Source organism: Agelaius phoeniceus, chromosome 6, assembly GCF_051311805.1.
Source record: "Agelaius phoeniceus isolate bAgePho1 chromosome 6, bAgePho1.hap1, whole genome shotgun sequence".
NCBI classification, from domain to species: Eukaryota; Metazoa; Chordata; class Aves; order Passeriformes; family Icteridae; genus Agelaius; species Agelaius phoeniceus.
Genome location: NC_135270.1, coordinates 6,964,774 through 6,986,894, shown reverse-complemented (window position 1 = coordinate 6,986,894; position 22,121 = coordinate 6,964,774). Strand labels below are relative to the sequence as shown.

Sequence of the window (22,121 nt, the reverse complement as noted above, 5' to 3'; positions counted from 1 at the left end):
TAAAAAGACACTCTTTAATCCCAAATATGAAGGGGACACAAACTGGAAATGGGGCATGTTAGAAATGTGTCCCTCTCCAAGAAAAATATGTTTTATTCTGCATTTCCACTACAATAATGTGAACAGGATTACCATGACCATATTCCTTTCAGTTTCAGTTTCAAATGGTGTCACACCAAGATGTGCATTTGTAATCCAAGCCAGGCCACGAAAGCAAACACTCAAAACTCTGAAATTATGCTGAAAATGGGGCAGTAAACAGCAAAATGCTGGGATATGCAAAAGATTACTTAAAGTTACCCTGTTAGAGCTGTTGCTGTGTCAGATACAGGCTGGAGTGAGTGGCATGATTTGAGTCTGAGAATGTAAATCCAAGCTTGCAAAAAGGTTATCACAAATAAGTTCCATAGCTGAACATATGAAACCCAGCACAGAAATAGAAGTTTTGAAATCCTCTTCACGCTTTTATTTAGTCCCACTTGAATGTGTATTCCACAAAATCACTGCCTCTCAATTATGACTTCCTTGCTGATAACAGAGGCACATTTCTATTTGCTAACCCACACAGGAGGAAAAGTATTCTGTTTATTATTTATAAGAGTAAAGTGCTGAGAGGCCCCAGCAAAGCTCAGGCTCTTATTTTGTGTTTGCTATGAAAATAGAGTGAGCCATATTCAGGCTGGCTACTTTCCACCTAAATCCTTGGGCCCACAGTTTTCTCTTGGCTGCTTTTTAGGCCGTTTTCTGCTCAATGCTTTACTGACATCACACTTGAGACATGCCCTGCTTTCTCTGCTGATTACAGACAGGGCATTAGATGGAATTTTTACTGCATACCACTACTGAAAAAGCAGCTGAAAGGGTAGGGAAAACCAGCACTGACAGATTTCTACAAGATCACATCTCAAGTGCACAATTCAAAAAAAAAAAAACCAGCCTTAATTTTCACAGTCTCCAGCTAGTAATCTATGGCAGCCAACTAAAGCATGACTCCTGTCTCTAAAAAGCATCCGTGAGTCAAACACATTTGTATTAACAGATTGTTGAGTAATATCTGATTAGCAGGATTTACAGGCAGGCAGTTCCTCTGCTGTTTTGTGTGTTCATAGCTCTCCTCAGCTCGGGTGAAGTCCTTCCATTACCTTGAACCAAGTGCGTCAGCATCGTTCCCTCCATCCAACTGCTGAGTCAGGAAATACTCTGTCAAAACTTGCTTTTTCCCCTTATTTTTTTTTTTCCAGAGGCTAACAGGTAAAAGAATAAGCAACATTTGAGTTTTTGAAAAAAACAGTGGTATTAATATTTATCTCAGGATGACCTAGGGATTTAGGATCTAGTTGCTGTCATTTACTGGGAACAGTACTTGAATGCTGCAGAAGGGGAGCTTCCCTGCTCATCAAGGCTGGTTATGCAACACTTCTGTATCTAATGTTTTTTTTTCTATTCCTGTCCTAATAAAACTATTTTTATTTATTAGCAACATCTGCAAATTTAACAACCCCAGCACGTGCTATACTATGTACAAGGAATCCAAGATCTTATGTGAATACCCACTGTGAGGTGATGTTTCCTTTAACGTCAATGACTCTATGATTGCAATTATTAGTTGCCAACTATGTTTCAAACCACTGGGACTGCCACAAAAGAGAAAGAATTGCTCTTCTTTTACAGCTTGGGAAGTTTTATACTGCTGGAGTCCAAGGACTTACATATTTCCCAGATGCAGCTGGCTGTTCTTGCTGTCATGCAACCCACAACACTCCTTTACTGATTGCTTTATCACATCCAGTTTGCTCACATATCTTTGAGATAGCATTTTAAGGCACTAATTTTTCCACTTTCTGATCTGCTGTGCCTGGTGAGAAAATAAAAAGGGATTTTCACTGGCCTTGATGCAGCAGTGAAGACTTGAGAAAGGAAAAGAGAAAAGGATGAGGGACTGCACAGTTTCTTTGTCTCTCCATCTCCTGTACAGCATATGTCACAGCAGATACTGTCAAGAGGGCTGGGGAAAAGAAGCAGACAATGGAGAAAGAAAAGCAAAGGGAAGAGAGCTGTTAAATTTACCCTTGGCAAAAACACCCCACAAAGGCAGCAAGACCATCCTGAGAGGAAATCCAGCGTGGGAGAAAATTTGGGATGCTACTCAAGAGAACAGGACCTGGTGAAATAAAAGGCAGTCCTGATTTGGGGTTTTGAATTCCCTAATTCCCCTCCTCCCTGGCTCTCATGATTTTGAATGAAACATTAATACTGCTTCAGATGCTTCTTCCCTCTAAGGCCAATCAGCTGCTCGGCAGGGCGTGAAGCGGTTGTTCATTCGAACAGCTAACGAGGACTGGAAGGACAGAGCTGATTCTGAGGCTTTTCCAGCACTGCTGAAGCTCACATTTGTCTTGACACACAGGGAATGACCTGAAGAGCCTCTCTTCACTTTGGAAGAAGAGTAGTGGTGTGTTAATTATGAGTAAACAACCCTGAGTTGTCAGAAGGGATAATTTTTCACAATATGGCCGTCAACATCCAGTTTTGAGACTGGAGTAGACACCTCGTCCTGCTTAGTGCCATGGCAACAACTACCACTGTAAATCTTCCACAGAGAGAGGGGTGCAGAAAAAAGGGAGGTAAAACTGCCAAATGACCAAAAAATGTTATATCCAAGCTTTCCATTTTAACAAAATTACTGCTTTATCTCTCAGTGCACCGAGCCATTAGGATAAGAATGAATCCCGAGACTGAATTCTGGATGTTCCTGAGGGTGAAAAACTGCTTCCCCCTAATCTGGGAAGGAAAGAAAAGCTGAAGTGGCTGAAGATGCTGCTGGTCCTGTTGCAATTAAGGTCTGTTCTGGTTTCCAGCTCTCAAGAAAAGGAGAAAAAAAAGGAAGAAAACTCCATCAAAAGAAGAAAGAGCAGTTTTTGTTCACAGTGCTGGGTCTGACTTGTAACACTACAGAAGGACCTATAGAGTAATCACCATCCAATCTCTCTGGCAAACCTATACCTGTGCACTGCTATTTTGGGAACTGCTTTTAGCTATTTTATCATCACTGGCTCCTAGCAGCAGCAGGAAAGAAATCATCTTGACTAGTCAATTTGCTCTTTATAACACAATGACAACAGAACAAGAGACAGGTACAGAACGAATAAGGTAGGCAGGAACAAGACATTAACTTGAGAATGAGAGCAGATATAAAAATGTTACACCTTCTGCAGCTAAGAGAAGCTGGCAGGAACAGTGATGCTGCTGCACAGGGAAGAGTCAAGGTGACAGCTTTTCCAAAATAGGGGAAGCCACAATGGCCAAGCCTTCTCTTTCCTCATTAGCCACAGCCCAAATGTCAGCAGCAAATCCTGATTTCTCAGGCTGGCTTAGAAAGCTACTGAACCCACAAAAAACCCACCAGCCAACAAACAAACCAGTGAGAAGACCCCAAGACAGACAAAGAATTTGGACAGATCTGCTTTATCAATTTTTTTTCCAACATTAAACTCCACAAAGAAGCTCAAAAGGCTTCAAAAATCAGGACAAAAAGAGGCAATTTTTAGTGTAATATAAAACAGAAATAGAAATTCTTACAACAGAGTTATAACCACAGCTTTTCCTGTCCATTATGTCCCCACAAGCAGGTCCCCAGAACCCCAAGCTTCACCTCTGCTAACTCTAATTTCCAGGTGACAGCAAGTCTGCTTGGCGCTCTTTGGTCCCTTAGAAATATGAGTTTTATCTCTCTCTTCAGAGGTCTGGCTGCCTCTTCTGCTCCCCAGGTCCATCTCCTGAGCAGAATGGGTAACAGGCACCAATCCTGTGCCTGCTGCACCTTTGTGAAACATCCCTGAACTTGGAAAAAACAAAACAAATGGACAAAACTGGGCCAGCCCCTCACCTTCTGTTTACCTGCTAAGCCTAATTTCTCACCTCTGCTTTTTTTGTTTTTTAACTCATTAGTCATCTTTAATGTTTGTCAACTTAAAATGAAAACAAAAAAGGAAGAAAAGTTTAAATTAGACTTTTATTATCACGGATATATCACTGCCTTAGTGGCATCTGGAGAAATAGTACCCTTTCTTGATGCATGATCTACTGCAGGAGAGAGCACAATCACAGAAGAAAACAAAATTTGAGCACCTGATTTAGATTTGTGTCTTGTACTACCCCAAGTAAATTGGTATAGCTTAAAAAAAAACAGAATTGTACTGATAAGAGAATTTTCTCTTTTGAGTTTTATAAATTTTTGAAGCAATACCAGCTCTGTTTTGTCTTGTATTTAGTTGCTAATGGACCTAAAATCTCTTTACAGCAGGTAATGCCACTGCTACACATATCCTACATCAGCCCTACTAGAAGGAATAGGAGAGCACTCAGCAAGAACAACTCAATACCTGCTGCATTTCCCTGCAGCCAGGCTCAGGAAACTCTCTTTTCCTTTCTGCTGTGCAGAGAGAACTTAGCATAATGAACACTTGAGATCAGCCTGTTCAGGGTAGGCTTCCCAAAAAGAGATGGAATAACTAGGCATCAATCTTATCCATTTCACTTCTCTAGGGGGAAAAAAATAAACTCCTCTTTTAAATGGGTAAAACATCTGCTACAAATGGAAACAGAAGATCATAAGACTGTTGGTCTCATTGATCATTTCCTAATTTGCATTGTACATTCCTTTCTGTACTAGTGGGATAGTTTGTATGGAATTACAAGTTGCAATTATTTATAAAATTGGATAGATGTGAGAAGCAGCTTTTGGAATGTCTTAATGTGTACTGGTGAAACCATGAACTCCATAGCCATGAACCTCCTGCAAACAACAAAAGAAGCAGAAAGTTTTAAAAAGGAGCTCTAAAGGAATTTTATACAGCTGCAGACAGATGCCCAGTGAGACAAGAAGTCTGTAAGATGGGTCAAACTTTATGTACTGATTGATTACACAGCTACTGAAACTCTCACTGCATTCTGAAATTCCACTAAATGTGAGAAGAAACACAAACTATATTGCTGAAGTCAGACAACTAAAACAGAGATGAATTAAAGAGATTAAAAATAGGGCAGTAAATAAAATGAGCTGCTGCTTGAGGAAAGGAGTGGGAACAACCCAAGGGGCAAACACATGGAACATTGGTGTACATACACATAAAATTTAGAAAAGGGATGGAGAAACCAGGCACAAAGTAACCTGGATGGGAGTGATGAAGACTGGTTTACCAGAAGATATTTTCAAAGATAAATATTAAATGTTTTGTATACACACAGGAAAGGTCCATCACAGCTGGAAAGGAAATATTTAGGGAGTTTCACAGACTGTAGAATAGAATAGGGATATTCCAAACAACTCCCTGATGGACATGCAATGAACTGAAGAAACTTATATCCAAGGGAAGTCAGCAAGGCTTTCTAGTGTGCATGTGAAACTCAACAGGAACAAAAAGAAAGTGAGAAAGTCTCCTGGCAGGAATTATCCTATTTCAAATCCTCATTATTCTTATTTCAAAAAGAAATCTGGAAGGTTTTTGAAAAAGCCCTTTGAAAGTTTTAACTCCAAAATCATTAGTGCCTGACTTTTTTTTGTCAGCATGGTAGATTTACAGCAATAATCTGGAAGCTTTTTCTGACAGAATTATAGACTCTTCCAACCTTTAGCTTTGGTAGACACATATCACCTTTAAATTGGCTTAAAACACACACACACACATGCCAGTTTTGACTGCATCTCCTGCATTTCTGAATTCCAGCTAACATTGGGAGATGCACAGGATCAAATCCTGCAGTGTACATGGCTGCCAGAGGAAGCCAAGCTGATCTCACTGGGCTAATGAATGCATAAATCCAAAAAGAGAGAGGCAGCTGAACGTCTTGAGCAGCTTAAGCCACACAATACCCAGTGTGATCACAATAGCAAATGTAAGAAATGTGCAAACCACCACCTGTTATGCACAATACCTTATTTCTGTACTCTCCAAATAAATGGATCACGTATTTCTCTACTTAACAATACTACAAAGCATGCAAAAAAGATTGATCTTGTAAAATGATGAACTTTAGGAACTGCAGTTGCAACTGACAGCATCTGTAATTAATCATTCTAAATTTTTATCCCTTGGACTAAAATTTTGTTAGCAATATGAAAAAGACATAAAGCTTTAGGTCAAAATAATCTCTCTTTATCGCTTTGGTCTAAATAAAGCCACAGAAGAGCTTAAATGAATGACAAAATATAGCAAAAAATGTACAGTGCAATGTTCTTAAGTACAGCTTTGCACTACATCAACAATGATCATTATTTTCAGTGGGGGAAGAGCTAAACCCTAGAAATGTGGTTTTAAACAAAAATATATAAATTGCAGTTTGTGCTCAGCCTCTACATATTGCACATCAAAGCTGGTACAGAGCTGCACAGCCTTGAGACTGAGTTTAAGCAGATCTGCTGTTATGACAGCAATAATTTTGGACTTACATTTCTAGGTCTCTGAATTGTCAGTGTAATTAAACTCACACAAATTAGTTTGGAAAGGAATTTTCCAGAAAGCTATCAGGGGCAACATGTGGCTGATCATTTGTACTTGGGTCACTAAATGTGTGGATCACACAAATACCTAACAATTCAGTATTCTACCATAATAAAACTCTAAAAATGTCATTATTGTAACACAAGTTCATGGGTTTTTTAGGAATTAATAACCCATAAATCTCTTACAGCAACACCTCTGCTTAAGCAATCAGAGCTTTTGGTGAGAAATGTAAACTGGGGCCTGTACAAAGATTTTGGATAATTCTAAGAAAGCATAGTTAGAAAATTATTTCCCTTCTCCCCCCATCTAGGAGAAATGTGCACATCCCATTGAAATAGGAGGTGTGAGAAATGCAGTGATCAAGATTTAGTGGCAAAACCAGTTTGTATGTACAAGGCCTAAATTAATCTATTGCTCTTTATCAGCAGAATTGGCACTTGGGACAAGAATTCAGGTATAAGACAGACTGTATTCAGTCTAGGCATCCTAATTTTCCAAGGTCATTACTCTTCAGTCTGTTTTCAGTGATAGACATTTTTGTTACTCCGAGTTGAAAATAACCCATTTTCCTTAATGTTCAATGCACACTTGCATAAACTGTGTGGCTGCAGAGATAACTGAGTCCTGATTCAGTTAGCATGTTATTCTCACTTACAGCATGACTTTACAAATGGGCTTGCAATGACTTCAGGAAATAAGTATTATTTTTATATATGTGTCGTATATGAGTAAACACATTTTTATATATGTGTCATATATGACTAAACAACATTTATATATATATGTCATATTTGAGTAACACACATTTTTTTTTTTCTGTTAAATACAAAGAGGCGTAGTTGGCATCAGTCTACTTAACACAGTGTTACACATCGTTGTAGTTTCAGGGTATAAGGCAGACTGTGAACAACAAACACTTGGTGAAATCCCCATATAAGTGAGGACTAAAACCAAAATAGAAATGGAAGCCCCTACTTTCCACACCTGTACTGAATCTGGACGCAGAGGCCAAGAAGGGCTGGAAGCCACCTTCCTCTTTCCTTTTTCTCATAGACTTGAAACATTTCTGCTCCCCACAGTGTCCAGGAGCAGCCATGGGACAGCAGTAGAGTGAGATTTGGTCACAGGGACTACAGAAAACCTTCTCATGTTTGGCTTCTCTAGGTAAAGTGCAGCTGCTCTGCATGTCTGGAAAATAGAAAGTGATCTCAGTGGAGCAGGGCTCTTTCATATCTGGAGAGTATTTAACATGACTGTGTTCCAGCCTGATCAAAGCTCAGTTTTATCATGAAGAAAATCCTTGTAGTCGTCCTTTTCTCTGGTTCTGAAGAGTAAGTCATCACTTAACACCTATAATTCTTTAGGTTAGCTGCAAAAGAACAAAAATGCATTCCAAGAAAATGTTATATGTGGTGATAATAAATTAAAATCTTTACTTTTATTTAAATTGATTTATCTTAATTATAGTTTCAAGTCATTATTAAGCACACAGGTAGTCCCTTTGAACATGATTTGCTCTTTTCTACAATTTGTTTCAAAATTTAGCTATCTGTTTAAAACCGATTTCCAAGCAGAAAAACAATATTAAACTCCTCCAGTATGACAGGAAAATCTCTGAGAGCCTCTTTGTTTAGAGGGAATTAAACTAGCAGAGCATTTTAGAATTCAAGCAACAGGAAGTAATTGTTTTTACCTTCTTCAAACTTGTTTCTGACTTTCCAAAAGAGAAAATGAATACCTATTTTTGGTCTTAAATACATAACATCACTGTATTTTTTTCAACTGTTGAAAGAGCACTTTGGTTCTCAAAACCCAAAGGAATTTAGGCCTCACATGTGCTCATTTATTTGACCTCAAAAGAGGAAATATGATTTACACTTGTCCTCTATCCTACAAAGTCTTGCACTAGTGGGACACATTGAATACTATCAGGAAAAAAAATTTAAAAATATGGAGAGCAAGAGCTCACAGTGAGGAAAATAAAATCAAAATGAAAAAACATACTGGAAGTTATTTCACCCACTCAAATGTTTTTCATGTCTTTAAAACTTACAAATACTTTTTGAATTTATCTAGATGAATCTAGATGTATTTAATGTCTTGATGAAACTCCATAGCTTGTTATGCTTCTGGAAAATTTTGGGGGTGAGGTGGAAATAAATCAGGAAGCAATTTAAGGTAAAAAAATTTTAAAATACCTTTTTAAGGAACCAAACTACTTTCTGAAGACAGGTTTTGTTTTTAAACTCAGTTCTGAATTAAAGGGTAACTTTCTGAGGTACAATTTAATTGCAAGTGTTAGCTTTCTAGGCAATGAGCAGTCTACTGGAACAACACCCCCCCACAGAAAACCTGGGCTCTCACATTCCACAAGAGGGCTGGGAGGCCATGCTTATGCCTCTTTGGCTTTCTTTTCTTTGTGCTTTTCTCTGTCCTGAAGCTGAAAGAAGACATCAAAAAGTAAAGTACTGATTCATAAAATGCTTAAATTCTACTGCAAGACTATAACTGCTGTTTCTCATACATTTTGCCTTCAATATCCATCCCATTTCCACTCCCAGATTTTTTAATTTCTTGACTGTCAACTATCTTTAGCTCTATCAAGTACTAAAATCTGGCTTTCTGCTGCTGTGAAATAATTATCTTATACTTATGACCTGTAAAACACTTTATGCCATTGCTATGCCCACTACATTCATCATGTATTATGTTTTAGCATCTATTAGTCAATTTTAAAGAATGTAATTAAGAGTATTATAAGACCTTGATGGCTCATCCTCAAGATGTGCAACCCAAAGCAACAGAAAACTTTACTTTTTATTTATATTTATATAATTTTTCCACTACAAAATTAGTGAAAAATTCAATATGGTTAGTGGCCTGGACTTTGTTAGAACCCTTATTTCATAAACAGCTTTTTTGTCCTAATTCTTCTTTTAATGGTCAGTCTCTCTATCAAGATTTTCTGCTTTCATGATTTTGCTGTTGTTGTTTTGGTTTACTGGATTTCTCTTTTTTGACACATTCAAGGAATTCTTCTGCTTATTCCCCCTCCACAATATTTGCTTTATCACGTATCATGGGGTGAATATTCCATGATCTTGAGTGATTGCTTTCAAATGCCCATATGACAAACATTGTTTTTACTTGACTATCTCTGAGAGGTCCATCTGACTCTCCTTTATGAATGTATTACATACCTGATGTGTTCAGACTTTGCAATTCACCCTTATGAAGCCCTTCAGTGATACAGAAATATTATTGACATTTTACAATGGAACAGAAAACGAGTCAGCTTATTAAGGTATCTAAATGCTTAAGGATGCCTTTTGGGGATTTTCAAGGTTGGTCTGACATATAACTCTTATTGAACTAATTGAAGATTTTTCACTAAATGCCTAATTTGCATTTTTAGTTTTCTGAAAAGCTTTAAAATCTGACTCACTCGTGTCACCCTTGAAATCCAGTGGACCAGCATGTTAAACCCAGATCTCATTAACCCTTAAACTTGTGCTTGAAGCACGTGCAGCACTCCCCACAACAGGGGAAAAACGCTGAAATACCCTGAAAAACTGAAAAATCAAGATGTGGCACACACCACAGGCATGCAGTCCCCTCCTGGCCTGAGTCAGGAATGGATCTCCAGGGATCTGGCTGCTCCGTGCTGGGGCTGAGGGGCACCGGGAGGCTGAGTTTGGACACAGATGCTGGCACCAGGCTCAGCAGCCCTTCAGCTCCCTCCTTCTCCTGTTAGGGCTGGGTTTTTTCCAACAACTCCTGACAGGGGACAGAGCCAACATCCACGAATGGCTTCAGCCAAAAGTGCTGCAGAATTGTCTGTACCCACCATGAAGTGTCCACTTCATTTCAGAAACACTTTTCAAAGCACGTCCCCATGCTCTAATTCCTTCACAATACCTGGTCATGTACCTCATCAGCTATTTAATCATGCACTCTTCTCCACTCTGATACTGAAGATCATTTTAGATTGCTGTTTTGGGTGACCTAAGAGCCAGTTACTCAAGCAGTTTGACTCAAGCACATCACCTTCACAGCTCGGGGTTGGAAGCTGGAGCAAGGGCAGCTTCATCTTTTGCTTGGTTCTCCACAATCATGCACTTTTCTCCACTACTTCTCCACTCTGAGCAAGGACAGCTGCATCTTTTACCCAGTTCTCCACAATCATGCCAGTTCTCCACAATCATGCACTTTTCTCCACTCTGATGCTGTAGATCTTTTTAGATTGCTGTTTTGGGTGGCCTCAGAGCCAGTTACTCAAGCACATCACCTTCCCAGCTCGGGATTGGAAGCTGGAGCAAGGACAGCTCCATCTTTTGCCCAGTTCTGGTAAGGAGACGCTGTCCTTCAGCACCACTTTTCTCCACATTCCTATTCAGGCCTCTAGTGGCTGGAAAGGGAATGGATCAGGTGCCAGGGCTTTTTTAAGGCCGTTTTGCCCTTGTTAAGTCAATGAAACTCACTACACGCAGCAAGCTGGGTTCGGTCAGTGTTATTTACTTCCCTTTAACTCTGAGTCGTATTGCTTCATTTTGGAAGTCATGTGCACTGCCTTCTTACAGCCCACAGCACCACAACCAAGGACCAGATAAACAAACCACGTGGACAGCCATACTGAGGTAAGAAATATATTTTAATCAAAGAAATATGAGATTAGGTAAATGAACGAATTCCCGACGTGACCACCTCACAGAACTATTTCCCAAGTCAGGGGTTATGGGTAACATGTTGCCTGCTAGACCCTCTGAGACTGGCTGCAGCTGCAAAAAATAAAAACGTTCAGATGGAGGCCAATGGGAAGATGATGCCTGCAGCATAATTGCTCAGTGTTGTTGCACATTGGCTGGCAAAGGTTAGGGACTGCTGCTCGGTGTAATCGAGCAGGTTCACAACAACACCGGAAGGCTGTTGTGTAATAACAGTTCAAGCAAAACAGGTAGAAATAAACACACTTTTTCTTTTCTTTTTTTTTCTTTTCTTTTTTTTTTTATTTTTCTTTTTTTTTTTAATCATCTTTAGGTAGAGGTGATAAATTTTTACTGAGCATGCCGTGTTTTAAAATCACTCCCAAACAGATGCCAGGTATTCTTTTTGCCTGAGGCTGATGAAAGAAAAAAAAAAAGCAGGTAGCTTCTGAAAGAAATCTGAAAAGCTGTTATCCAAGTGGTGGAGGTTAAAGTCTCCATATGCATTTCAAGTAGTTTTGTATCCAAAGCGAGCACTGATTTAAGCAGACAGCTTTGGAATCATGACCTGATACACAAATACATGACTGATCCTTTAGTAAATGAAAATTACAGAAAATCACAGGTGTCTGTCCTAAAATTACTGCTTATATGAACAAAGTAATTAAATCTGCCTATATGAATCAAACAATTAAATTTGTCTACTTTTAAACAAACCCTATTAAACATTGCATGAATCACTCCAATTTGAATATTTTAAGTAGTGAAAAGCCAGAATGGCTGCAAATAGCTTTGTATACAAGCAAACTGAATGATGGAAAATTCCTTATTCATTTGTTGTGACAGCACATCTTTTTCCTCCCTTGAGTATTTTTTTATTTAGTTTCACTTGTTTTCTCTGGGCCTCCAGCATATCCGAGGATTTGTCAGGAAGTTGCCCTCTGAGTGTTACTTCAGGCTACTAAATTACAGAAAAGAGTGTCATTAGACTGCCCTGTGCTAAATGGAATGATTTATTTCAGAGAATAATGAAGCAATGAATACTGTGCTGTGATGACTTGCTGATCTAACAGCAAGGCTTCCCAGTACTGCAAACGTTTATCAACTTCTGTCTTAACGCACTAAATTTCTCCCCATACTTAGCAACCTCAACTTGATAATGTAAAAACAAATGTAATAAGCTCCTAATCTAAACTGCATTTTGCCCTTCCCTTGCATCCAGAGAGAAATCCTCAATCTTTTCTGCTTTTGTCCAGCTGGAGCTCAGCTTCCTTATGAGAAAGCTCCCTTAAGTTAAAGTTTTTAAGTAAAACTGCTATGCCACGATGTGGAAGCCGTAACCCTGACAAACACACACAAACCAACCCAGAGTACATCCTGTCAGACCCGCAGCCCCACATCTGCTACAGGAACGCGAGGAACACTCTTGTTTAGCTTGCGACACACGGAACCGGGGAGTTGCGTTAAACCACGTTTCAGTCAAACGGAGATGCGAGGCGCCTGGCGCTTCACCCGGAGCTCCGGGAGGGCCGGGGGAGCAGCGGGGGAGCAGCAGGGCAGCCCCGGGCCGCCCGCACTGCAGCAGAGTCCCGGCGGTGCCGGCCAGGGCGGCTCCGACCCCCTCCGGGCGGCAGCGCCCGCGCAAAGTTGCGCGCCCGCCCCCCGCGCTGCCGCACCCGCCGCGGGCTCGGCGAGCGCAGCGGGCTCGGGCTCGCATCTCGCCCAGCGCCGGGCGCTAAAACCGAGCCTGGCGGCACCGAGCCCGGACCGGAGTCCTCTCCCGGCAAACCTGCCCGGCCCCGCGGCCCCGGAGCATCCTCCCCACCACCTCCTTCCCTGCGCCGGCAGGCCTCTCCCGGCGTCTCCAGCAGCCCGGGGATGCTCGGGGAAGCTCGCCCTCCTCCCGCAGCCAGGGCCGGAAGGAGGTCGCCGGTGCCCGCGCCCCCGAGGGCGGCGGCCGTACCTGAGTCGCTGAGGCGGGGCCGCGCTCTGTCCCGCAGGTAGTAGATGAAATCGCGGCAGTTCTCGTTCTCCACCGCCCCGACGGAGCACAGCTCGGCCAGCAGCTGCAGCGCTTTCTGGCAGATCTCGTCCTCCCTGTCGCCAGGCATCGCCCCGCAGCATCCTCGGGAGCGGAGCGGAGCCCTGCGGTCAGGCGCCGCGCCGCTGCCCGCCGCCCGCCTGCGGCCGCCGCGCCGCCGCCCGCATCCTCCTCAGCCGGCGGCGCCCGCCCCGCCGGGCCGAGCCGAGCCGGGCCGGGCCGGGCCGGGCCGGGCCGGGCCGCCCGCCGCTCCCCGAGGTGCCGCGGCCGGGGCCGCACGGGGGTCCCACCAGTTGAACGCGAGGGCGGGGAGAGCCGGCGCCGCGGCCGCCCAGCCGCGCTGGCGCAACGCTGCCGGCGAGGGAGCGGGCGGGGGCCGCCGCGCCCCTCTCCGCCCCGGGGGCAGGACCGGCCCAGGCCCCCACCGCGCACGCCGCTTGGGGGAAACTTCAGAGGCGGCGCCGGGGCTGGCGGAGCGCGGGTCGTGACGGACAGCGCCCCGTCCTCCGCCTCCCCATGGCGGGCAGGCCCGGCCCTCCGCCGGCTCGTCCCGGGCTGGGCGCCTTTGCGGCTCGGTGCCCGCTCCCGCTCCGGGGCGAGCCCGTTCGATCGGCTGGCGGACTGCGAGCGAACGCCTCGCTATCCGGAACGCGCGCCCTCACAGCCGGGAGGGGAAAGTGTTAGAGATGCCGCCCGGGCGGAGCGGCGATCTTCGTTCAGCGGATTCGTACGGACGGGTTAAAAAGAGTTAAAGCACGGCTGAGAAAGCTCAGGCACCTGAGAGCCAGGCAGAGCCGGAGGGGAGGGCAGGAGGGCCTTGGCGGAGGAGGAGGGGGCTGAGGAGATGTCTGCCATTAGGCATGTTTATCCTGACAAGTAGGAGATTCGTAAGGTACTGCTTCGCTTTCTGGGTTTGTAGGCTGGGAGGCTGGTGGGTGTCATGAAGGGAAAAGCTGAGAACTGGCTGCTCCATTTAACTTCATTTCTTTTTTCTCTGTCTCTCCCTTTTATAATACTTCAGGCAAATATCAAAGGCCACGGTAAGCTCGGGAAGTTCAGACTGGTTTGGATGTTCCGCCTCCTGTTTAAAGACTGCTGATAACGGTTCTAGAAATAGCATCATCTTCTAGTAGACGCTTTTTTTCTTCTTAAAGAAAAAAGTATATCATCGAAATGAGGTGCATTTTGGGAAAGGAGAGGGTATTAATAAGAAAAGTTGTTTACTAATATAACTTGCTTCTTAGTGCTTTGGCAACATTGCTTATGTCTGAAAAGCATTCCCCCCTCCACCTCCCCACCCTTTATAATACAAAAATGATATCTGTAAAACATGATTGTATAAACCAGGCACAATTCCACTGGTAATCCGGCGACTTGCTAAGGCTGGCTTGTCGTTGTTAGGAATTAATAATAGACAATAGTGTGTAGCTGTTACAGTTGTTACCATTGTAATCATATTTTTGAGGGTCAGAGATTTTGGTGACATCAGTATATGTTTTCACATCTACCCATGTGAAACTCTCTGCTATTCTCAATAAATGCTGCACAAATGCTCATCTTGGTGCTGGAAAAACCAATGACATTTGTTTGTTTCTCCAAGTATGCAGGGAGAAAGACAATTCATAAGAGGTACTGTCAGTCAGAGCTCTTCCTCTGAAACTAAGCATCAGGCTCCTGCAGTCCCGCTGCTTACCCTTCTGCAGTGAAGAAGGGGCAAATTTTAAAGAACTTCGTAGACCTAGAGGCACCAGAATGTCTTTTAGGGAAAAACAGATTCAAGAGGACTATCAAAGCTATCTGATAGCTCAAAGCTATCAGAGATATCTGTATACAAAGCCCAGTGATCGTGTGTGACCAGATTTTGAATTACTGTATACAATTTGCCTATAATTTTTATATTATTTTTCATATTATTTAGCTATAATTTGGTAGTTTGGCACTGACCAAGATGGCTGTGCTGTTCTGTAGCTTGACCTCTCTCCAGGACAGAGAAATATATCAACTGCTAAGGGATATTAATGCCAGAGTGTGGGTTTTATCCTGTGGGACCACAAGGCCATTGCTAGCTTAGGATTCAGGCTTGCTGCAGAGTGAGCTCTGGGCAGCCTGGTGAGCAAGTGGCAATTTCTTTATCCTTCTTCTGTAACAAAAATCTTGCTTCATTTTTTTGAATAGCAGCAATTTGAAGGTGCTGAGATGTTTGTAATACAGGTGCTTGGAGATGGAAATTTTTCAGTCTGGTGGAGGAGAGAAACTATTTGGTCATCACTGCTTGAAAACAAAGGCATCTATTCTCCAAAGCTCTGAGCTCTAAGTGCACTGTGTGAGCAAATGCCCATGTCTCTGGAGATAACAGCAGTAAATGTAATCAGCTGTGTCTCAAAACAAGTGCAACATTTCCTTCCTGATCTTGCCTCTGAGAACTGGTTTATATCTGCCATTTTTCTTTGCCATTGATTGCATGTTTGTCATATTGCAGGCACTCCTGGTTTGCTCCTGTGTCAGCAGCAGATTTCCCCAATTGAGGGGACCATGTTACATTTGAGATCCCTAATGAATGCTGCACTAATTAACTTTGGTCCTAGAAGGTCACTGAATGATGCAGTGGGATGCTCTTATTAACCTTATCCTGAGAGTTACAATCTGTACTGACACAGTAAGTCTATTTTGTTTTTTTCCTGTTTAGCTCAAGCTGCCCTAACACAACACAGTGTACTCAGAAGTTAGAAAAAAAAATCCCCAAGCCTGCTACACACAGAGTCAGAATAAGTTTAACTGTTTGACCTACAACAGTTCTGTCATAATCAATTGACACATTCGTCTTTCTTTTCTTGAAATAAAGCTTTTCCCCAGTGTTCTGGCAGCAGCACAAGGATTGCTGGAATGAAGTCACCTTCAAAGCTGAGGCATTCATGAAACAAATGCATTTCTGGAAGCAAGTAAGGCAGCTTGCATCAGAATTTTTGTTATGGCTATGCTGCAACCAGAAATTATCAAGTGTTTGTGTTGAGTGTTTGTAATTGCTTGACTTAGATTTGCCCATTTGGGCACAGCTCATCATGGGAGTACCCTTTTCTTTAAAAAAAGGGAGGAAGGGAGGCCAGGGTTTTTTCAGGAAATCAAGAAAACACATAGAACAGCTAAGTCACTAATGGAACACAACAAGCAAGACTTTTTTTTTCACCTCAGGAATTTAAAGTTTGTGAATCTGTAGTTAAATAGAAGGACAAAATGGCTGAAAACAAGGAGAACATTGGTGTGGTTAAAGGAGGTAATTTCACCAAAGGCTGGAAAAGGGAAATGCCATTGTAGGCCCAAGGTTTAATACATCTATCAAAAATGTTTCTGTTACTGGCTGTGCCAGACTCTCTGGCTCATTCTTCTTCTTATTTACAGTCACCCTTCTATTCTTAATGGATTTACCTTCTGCTGCTGCTGAAAAGTAGAAAATGCTTAGGTAAACATACAAGACAATGGAAATCTGAGAACTACAACTGTTTTTTGTTTTAAGATGATGTTTTCTGAGCAGTGTCATTCTTGAGTTAGCTATTCTTCACAGAAGGTTTTAGGAATGCTTCTAAGGGGAGGTTAGTTAGAAAATAGATATGTTCCCCATATGGGCTTTCCCTCATCATTGACTTCTAGAGGTCATATGGAAACAAGTTAGTGTTACCTAAAGGGAAGGTGGTATCATCACTTTGATGGTGTTAACATGAAAAAATAGCTGTCCTTGAGTATAATGGAGTCATTTGAAGATTTTGAGATCAGAATTACATACTCTGATGACAGAAGGGATAGTAGTGTATTTTCCTTATGTTTTTTTTAAATCTTAGGGCTTTTTATTTGAAATCACATGTCATTTATTGATGTGTGCTCACATTTTTAAAACGTAATGCATAAACCCAGTGTTAAATGATAGGATAGTACCCATCTTTGTACTTTCCTCTGCAGGAGGCCTGTGAGCTGCTCCCGTGTCAGAATGAGTAAAATGTCATTTTGGGGTTTTCTGAATGATGGTAGGGAGCTTTCTCACAGCAGGTCCTGAAGGAAGAGCCAAGTGTCCCTCCTGAGCAGAGGAAAAGTGTGTCAAATGTCTGAGATGCCATCAAGTGTCACTGGAAGCTGTGCTGTATCAGAGGATTAGGAGTGTACATCTGACAGCCAGTGTCCTGGTACAACTGGGACTCAGATATGTTCCACAGAGTGAGCTGAAGGGGTATGGTTAAAGAATGAGTTGTCTGAATGGAGGTTATGAAGGTTATGAGCAAAAACAAGACTGCAGCTCATCAGTGGGATTTTTTATGGTTCTTTTTTTTTTTCTTCAGTTGTTCTTTTCCCCATGCTGCCATTGGACTAAATTTTGCTGCCTAAGGAAAAGTTGCAAGCTCAAAGTAGGAGACACTGCACAGAAGACTGTAAACAGTTCAACATGAACACAAGCTCTTTGGTATTATGGACCACTTTCATGGCCTTTTTATAACAGATTACCATTTTTTTCTTGATCTTTGTACCATTCACATTGTTAACAAAGAGTACTCTGGGTGCTGTAGCATGTCACATGCAATTTTAATCTATCTTAAGAAAGCTTCCTTAAAACCTGAGAAAGAGGGAGGAAAACACATCTCTTCTGATTTGCCTTCTAATTTGACAATCTCTTCCTTGACAGCTTTTGCAAACTCTACTGGGAGAACAAAAAGAAGTGTACTGAATAATTCAGCCTTGAGAGTGAATTGAGCTTGAGGAGAATTGTTGCATTCCCAAGTCTGTGGTTTGTGGTTTCTGTTATTGACTGCTCACATGGATTGAAAGTCTTGTCTCTTCAGTCAGTGGTTTTTATCTCCCCTTCAGATTCTGCAATTTTGTCTGGCTTTTCATCCCTGAACACCAACTCTCTGTTCTTGCAAATAAACACTCAAGAACCATTGAAGGACCTTTCTGCTTCCAAGGGGAGCCATAGATAGCCTGCTACACTAATAAATCAGAATTTAACTTTGGACCTGAATGTTGAACATAGTCCAATGAAAGTTGATGGAGCCATCATGCTGAGTGTGAGGCACTCTTCCTACTATCCTCCCCTCACATGCTGGAATATCCAAATTCTCAAGGAAGGTGAAAGTTTGATGTCAGAAAAGAACCTCCTGAGAATGGGATGTCTTAACTCATCCTGAAATTTGTTATTTATATTAACATGCTGATGGAAGCCAGACAACAATAATAGGAGCTGGTCCTGCATTTTATGCATTGGCAGCCAATAAATAAAAAACCCCAAGTTAATATCATTTAAGAATTTTTAAATGCATAAAATATAGAGCTCATTTTCTGCAAGGTGAAATACCTATCATGGAAAGTAGCTTGCCCAGAAAAATGTTATAATTCTGAGAATCTAGCCAGTATTCAGGACTCTGCTCATCATTTCTTAAAGCCACTGAATAAAGTAAATGTTATTACTTCTAAATCATTTTTTACCTAGTTCAAAAAGCAGAATCATCTGCAGAAAAAAAATAAAATATATAGCCTGAAAATTGTTATCACACTGTCTGGTAGAACTTTTATTTAATTAACTCTTATTAACAATCTCACTGAGTAGTATAGTTCATATAAGTAAATATCTGAGCTCAGTCATAATGTGGACTGCAGGAAAGTTCTGCTAATGTATTTCCACTCAGCTGCTTGCAGCTACAAATTAACATTCCCTAACCAAAAGAAAGAAATTAAAATGTTTGGTGGTTTTATGATGAATTTTTAAGAGAATGCTAAGGAAGTAACTTTCAGTGAGGAGGATATGGTCCCTTATCTATAGTAGAGGAAATGTGTTTGAATATGTGTATAGAGGCTTTGCCCCAGAGGTCCCAGTTGCCCTTGATGGGCTGCAGCTGCGATGTCCTTAATTGGGCTGCAGCTGTAACTGATGAAGATGACCGGGATAAAAGAGGGCGGGTAAGCCAGTTAGGGAGAGCCTTGGAGGAGCCCTGACCCGAGAGAGAACAGCATGCAGCAGAAGGAGTCCGTGAAGATCAGCAGCCATGAGCATACACCAAGAGGTATGGACTTTAGAAATCTAATAACAACAATATGGGACTCTAGAAATAATAGAAGAAGAACAAGTGGTGACCCCGACGTGATAGTTAGCAGAGCATAAGACAGCCGAGAGCTGTGGCGGCCAAGAGCTGCGACACAGAGCATAAGACAGCCGAGAGCTGTGGCGGCCAAGAGCTGCGACGGAACAGCCAAGAGCTGCGGTGGTTGCTAGCAGAAGATAAGACAGCCGAGAGCTGTGGCGGCCAAGAGCTGCGACGGAACATAGCCTTTGGGTCAGGGAGCTGTGAAAGAGTATGGCCTTTGAGCAAGGAGCTATGTGGGTTGTGCATGACCTGTGAGTCATGGGAGAATGTGGGTGTTGTGCATGACCTGTGAGTCATGAGAAATGTATGTATTGTAATTGAAGATCTGTACAACTGTTAACTCATGTAAAAGAAAAAGGGGGAAATATAGTAGAGGAAATGTGTTTGAATATGTGTATAGAGGCTTTGCCCCAGAGGTCCCGGTTGCCCTTGATGGGCTGTAGCTGCGATGTCCTTAATTGGGCTGCAGCTGTAACTGATGAAGATGACCGGGATAAAAGAGGGTGGGTAAGCCAGTCAGGGAGAGCCTTGGAGGAGCCCTGACCTGAGAGAGAACAGTGTGCAGCAGAAGGAGTCTGTGAAGATCTGCAGCCATGAGAATATACATCAGAGAGGTATGGACTTTAGAAATCTAATAACAACAATATGGGACTCTAGAAATAATAGAAGAACAACACTTATCCTTGAACTTTAAGAGATAACAGAACCTTAACCTAAAAAACAAAAAAACCCAAACCAAACTGAAGCTCAAACCAAATTCTTAATATCCAAGAAAAAAAACCTCATTTTTGATTCATAGTAAATTAATGCTTTGTAACTTACAGATATCACTAGAGTTTCTGTAGTCATGGACTTCTTTGAAAGATAGCTAAATCTAGAAAACTTTTTAAATTAAGTGACAGGTCAGATGGGATCTGCTTGCAAGTGAAACAAATCCACAAGTCTCCTTGTGGAAGGATGAAAGTTTTTATTCCTTTTAGATCTATCTTTAGTTCTGATTAACGTATAATCAAATAAACTGGAGTCCATCCAGAAGGCAGTTTTGGTTAAAAATTTAAATGCATCAAGAATATGCTTTCTGCAAGGTATTTTTGAGGTAGGAAATGTAGAAATAGTGTCTCTTCTGGGCTAAAAATCCCTTTTGCCACAAGCAGGAATTCAAATCAGAGTTGTAGCATGTGCATGCACACTATTTCAAGTGCCCAAACTCTTCTGGTTTTAGTTAAAGGGAACAACCCATGCCCCTAAAGGCAGGTGCTTCCCAGTGTGAATTAGGGCTGCCCCTGGAGGTGTAGGGGAATAGAACATAAGTAAATAAAGGTAGTATAGAAAGTAATCTTACCCCCTAAAGAGTTGCAGCTGAGCCAATTATTAGAGATTGGGAGCAGGCCTGATGTTAACAGGCCACAGCTGTAGCCAATCAGAAGAGTGTTATAAAAGAGTGGATTGGTTGGCCAAGGGGGACCTGGAGTCAGTTGGCTGCTGTGAGAACAAGGAAGAGTCAGTGCCTGGAGGAGCTGCCTATGAGAAACATCAAGGAGGTACAAAACTCTGGCAATATGGAACCCTTGCAATGTAATGACAACACGGAGGAGTCCTGGAATGCTGCTGTGAGGATCCTGAGGCAGAATCCTTTCCTCAAATCTCTGGCTAAGAATGAAAAACTTACCTTTAAGCTGCCCAGCTTTTATAACAGCTGACTTGGGCACAGCCTTGTTTCTGGGCAAGGGAATGACAGGAATAACAAATCTCTCTCATCCAGGTGAAGGAGGAGAGGAAGGAATCCCAGGGGAACAGGGTTCTTTGGCACACTGTAACTTGTGGTACCTCAGTGCAATGTGTGCCAGCCTCCTGTTTCTGTGTACAGCCACAGCACCCAGGGCTGGGCATCAATCTGCACAGGACAGGGAGAATTTTATGGGCTCTTGGGCATCTCCCTTCCCAGAAGACTGGCAAGCGACTCCTCTGCCCTATTGCAGTTGAAACACTGGGGGAATAAATGAACTGTGCTGTGAGATACTTTTGAGGGAGAACCAGGTAAGCTGTTTCTTTGGCAGAGGCATAATTTAAACTTGTGACTGAGTCCCATGTGTAAATGAGTTTTTTTCAACACAGTATAAACACTTCCATCAGCAGAATTGTGTTTTTTAGAAATATATCTCTTCATGATGCTGAGGCAAAAGACGCTGCAGTTTGCTTTATTTGTTGTAATAATTATAACCTATACCTTAGAACAGTTTTTTCTTCCACCCTGTGATCACCTCCCCAAACAGCTAGGAGCTATTTTTCCTTCTCTGAGGATGTTCTGATGAAGCTGATGCTGTGTGGTAGGTCCTGGCCACCTGCTTTACTTGGTCATGTGAATGTTTTCCTGAGTCATACTCCCAAAATACATTGTTGCCTAAATCTAGGGAAAACTGACAATTGGTAGCAGTTGAACTTTCATATTACAGCAGAATTTGTGTTAAAAATAAATTCTCACAAATGGTTACTTTCTGGAATACATAAGTTTCTTGCTAAGAAACTAGGTAAGCACCTAGTTCACCGTGTGAGAAGGGTTTCTCTTGCCATTGATTACTCCAGGAACTAAAGTCCACACCAAAACACTACGTAGGAAATTGAGATTAATGTTCCATATTTTTCTGGCTAAATATTGTAGCTGTCAAAGAAATGTTTTCCAGCCTATGTCAGCTGCTGTTAGTGCCTAAAGAAGAATGAGCTCTGAAAGCTGAGTTTTTCAGCTCTTTTCAAC

The 22,121-nt window shown here is 42.1% G+C and overlaps 1 protein-coding gene and 1 long non-coding RNA gene across 5 annotated transcripts in view; one reads left to right on the top strand and one right to left on the bottom strand.

The window, feature by feature from the left end:
- LOC129121579 (synaptotagmin-9) overlaps window positions 1–13,833 on the bottom strand; it is a 68,968-nt gene extending 55,135 nt beyond the window's left edge. For all 4 annotated transcript variants that reach the window (XR_013182652.1, XR_013182651.1, XM_054634922.2 and 1 more), the window contains exon 1: window positions 13,170–13,833. Coding sequence is in view for 2 of the 4 variants with exons in the window: in XM_054634922.2 (XP_054490897.2) it covers window positions 13,170–13,317 (148 nt within the window). In the remaining 2 variants the exon portion in view is untranslated. The remainder of the gene's footprint in view (window positions 1–13,169) is intronic.
- A 479-nt stretch (window positions 13,834–14,312) lies between these two features.
- On the top strand, window positions 14,313–21,860 carry LOC143694292 (uncharacterized). Its single transcript, XR_013182653.1, has 2 exons — window positions 14,313–16,186; window positions 17,573–21,860. It is a non-coding gene; the product is annotated as an uncharacterized LOC143694292 (long non-coding RNA).
- Window positions 21,861–22,121: the final 261 nt, after the last annotated feature.